The sequence below is a fragment of the Scatophagus argus genome, chromosome 21 (genome assembly GCF_020382885.2).
Source record: "Scatophagus argus isolate fScaArg1 chromosome 21, fScaArg1.pri, whole genome shotgun sequence".
In the NCBI taxonomy this organism is placed as follows: domain Eukaryota; kingdom Metazoa; phylum Chordata; class Actinopteri; family Scatophagidae; genus Scatophagus; species Scatophagus argus.
Window position 1 is genome coordinate 16,409,209 of NC_058513.1, and position 2,977 is coordinate 16,412,185.

Here is a 2,977-nt window from a genome sequence, read left to right on the forward strand (position 1 = left end):
TAAAACAACTTCCCAGTGTCTTTAAGATGAGACTGATCAGAATAAAAGTGATTGTTGCTGGTGTTTATGTAGTTCGATGTCAGAGCTTAACTCGAGGTTTAGAGGGTATGAGGGCACAACTCCTCACCTGAGAGGGCTTAGACGGCTGCCAGATACTGACACCAATGCACGTCACACACTACAGCAAATGTTAAGGGAGGACTTAAAGCTTAAATCTTTAAATCCTCCACTGTGCTATCAAACCATGTAAGCAAGAGAAGAGGCAGCTGTTACCCAGGCTGTCTGGTGCCGGCATGCCAAACACTGTGGCATAAAGAAAGAGGACTGATATCTCTGTATGTTTTCATCAGACTCAAAGAGTGTGTGTGTGTGTGTGTGTGTTCAACTGTGCTCGGTCTTACTTGTGATGTTTACATGCTACAGGTGAGTGTAAAGCACCAGACATTATCTCAGAGATCCCTTAGTCAGGCTGTAAACATCTCAAAGCACAAGAGGAACTAATGTCACACTCAAAAATACCGTAGGTTGATCGTCAGAGCTGAATATAAATGATCGCACTGTTGTTCTTAGTTTGCACGTGAGGCGTTCAGAGAGCTAGCCTTGTTAATGAAAACAGAGATTATGAGGGGATCATGGCAGGCAGAGTGGTTCAGCTGGAGCTGACTGCTGGCAGCATGACCCGGGTTACCACGAACAGGCCTGACACAGCCCGACTCAAGGTCAACAAGGAATAATATGCAGCAGATTAGCTGCTTCACATCAACTCTGATGACCTGAGAGGGGGATTAGAGCTGAGTGGGGCAGGAAATGAAAATATCAGCTTAATGCAGATTGAACTTGAACTGGAAACCAAAGCACCTTTGGTGTGAGAGTGTAAATAAAGGGAATTAGTTTTGAATATGAGTAGAGAAATTATTATTTGTAGATTTGCAACTATAAGTTTCGTTGTGAAGTGAGACATAAAAGAAGCTGTCCTACCTGTAGCTCACACCATGCCACCTCCACTGTGGTCTCTGTGTCCAGTCCTTTATAGACTGTCTTGAAAGATCCCCTTCCAATCTCTATGTTGAATTTGAGATATCTTCCATCAGGTGAGGTTGCCACCGCTTTGGTCTCCACGTCCTCCTTCTCCTCCTGCTCCCACTGAGCATCAAACGGGATGCGAGACAAGATCTTGTGCTGTTTGCTCTGAAGTTCATTCTCAGACTCCGAGCTGACGTCCTGAGCGCTGGGTCTCGGTACGGGGTCCCAATTCCCACCGAGAGACCCGCCGTCGGGCTCCTGGCTGCAGGGGGGCGTGTTGGAGCTGGTGCCCGGGCTGGAAACGGGAGACGTCGACGGCGGAGAGTCGTCGGTTTTTTCATCCTCTGCTCTGGACTCGGGCAGTGTCAGAATATTCTCAGCCGACCAGGACAAGGCTTTGGAAAGGGCGCCGCTGTACAGAGGCGAGTCAATGTCCATACTAATTTTTTGCAGCCCGTAAGAGTTCCTGCGTGCGCCCAAACCGTGCGTCCTCAGCACGGATGGGACCCGGGACAAGCAGTCGTCGGTCATATCCATAGGGAGCGCTGGAAAACCGCGTCCTGGTATCTCAAACTGTGCATGTGACATCGTAGCAGGTTCAACGCCTTCTAGATTTAGAGCCTAAATGGGGAATTGGCATCGGGACAACAGAGTACCGTTACTTCCAAGTTCTATGTTACTTTTCCGTGATGTCAGAGGCTTCAAACAAAGGTTGACCACAAAATAACAGGTCTGTCACAAGACTATCAAGACAAGTTTAAACATGCCTATCTGTAGTATCTCAGCTGTCGTCACCTGTAGCTATAGTTAAGCTTAGGAATATCATCTCAATGTGTGTAATACAACAAAACAAAATACACATAAAAAAGTAAGAATGTACTCACTCATCACAGCCGCTGCGTAAAAACAATTCATCGACGAATTGCGCACGTAAACGCACGTTAACGCATGGTTCCGGTCAAATAATAAGAGCCGTACTCTCGTCTTCTCTTTGCAAAGTTCTCTGCCATAACCCCCGGTGAAAGGACAGAGCTGCATATATCAACAGAGCTCCGGAGGGCTGTGCGTCCTGTGCGCTCCGACAGCGCGCTCCCAACTCCGCCCCTCGCAGCACTGACGCGCTCAGAGGACCTTCTAGAGGGAGTAATTAGAGTACGATCCGAGAACTGTTTGCCTACTCTTTAAACACCAACGTTTAATTAGCACGTTTTTTGCTTTCATTTTCAGCTGTATTGCTTAATTGGCGACCAAAAGGGATTTGTGGGATACATATGAAATTTAACTGTGAGCTGTTGAAGACGTAAATAAAAGGGATCGTGTTCCAGAGAAATGTTGTTTATATCACATTTCCTTGTATCGATTAGATGGAGCTGTGCCAGGTTAGGCCTTCCTCTGAATTCACAGGCTGCAGGCACAAAACAGAACAGGATGTCTCCTCTTCTGAAGGGTCCGTCAGCGTAACCGCTCTAGTTTCTATGAATTAAAACTGGTGAGTCATTCCACTTCAGCTTCATCTCGGTCTGTTGTTATCGGGTCAAGCTGAATGAGTGAGTTTTGCGGTCTAAAAGGGGGGGATGTGCAGCGTGCGGGCCTAACCTGCAGAGGGAGACACACCGCAGACGGTTGTTGGCTGCTGCCGCTGCTGAAACAGAACACCTTTATCAGCCAAGGCCACGCTGGGCCCCACCTGTCACACATGTGCACACGCTGGGTGTTATCAGAAAAAAACATGCAGGATTCCCTGGAGCTGTACCGTCCCCACAGCACATGATGCGAGTGGACCATCCAGTGCGCAGGCAGTCCGTACAGCTGCGGGCAGAAAAGTAGAGCACAACATCTCCATCGCTGTGGGTCCACTCTGCACGTCTGCACACTGCGGGGCGCCGTTAACAGTATCAGACACAACTTCTCAGACAGTGAGGAAGGCATTTTTGGAAAGACATAAACGAGCAAA

General features: G+C 48.1%; 1 protein-coding gene across 3 annotated transcripts in view; it reads right to left on the reverse strand.

The window, feature by feature from the left end:
• The window catches only part of wnk4a (WNK lysine deficient protein kinase 4a), a 38,749-nt gene extending 35,797 nt beyond the window's left edge, over positions 1-2,952 (reverse strand). For 2 of the 3 annotated variants that reach the window (XM_046378318.1, XM_046378317.1), the window contains exons 1-2: positions 2,620-2,952; positions 979-1,644 (exon numbers count right to left, since the gene is read on the reverse strand). In XM_046378318.1, coding sequence (XP_046234274.1) covers positions 979-1,644; positions 2,620-2,952 — 999 coding nt within the window. Of the gene's footprint in view, positions 1-978; positions 1,645-1,907; positions 2,136-2,619 lie in introns of those variants that run through there. The other variant, XM_046378320.1, reaches the window with a different exon arrangement.
• Positions 2,953-2,977: the final 25 nt, after the last annotated feature.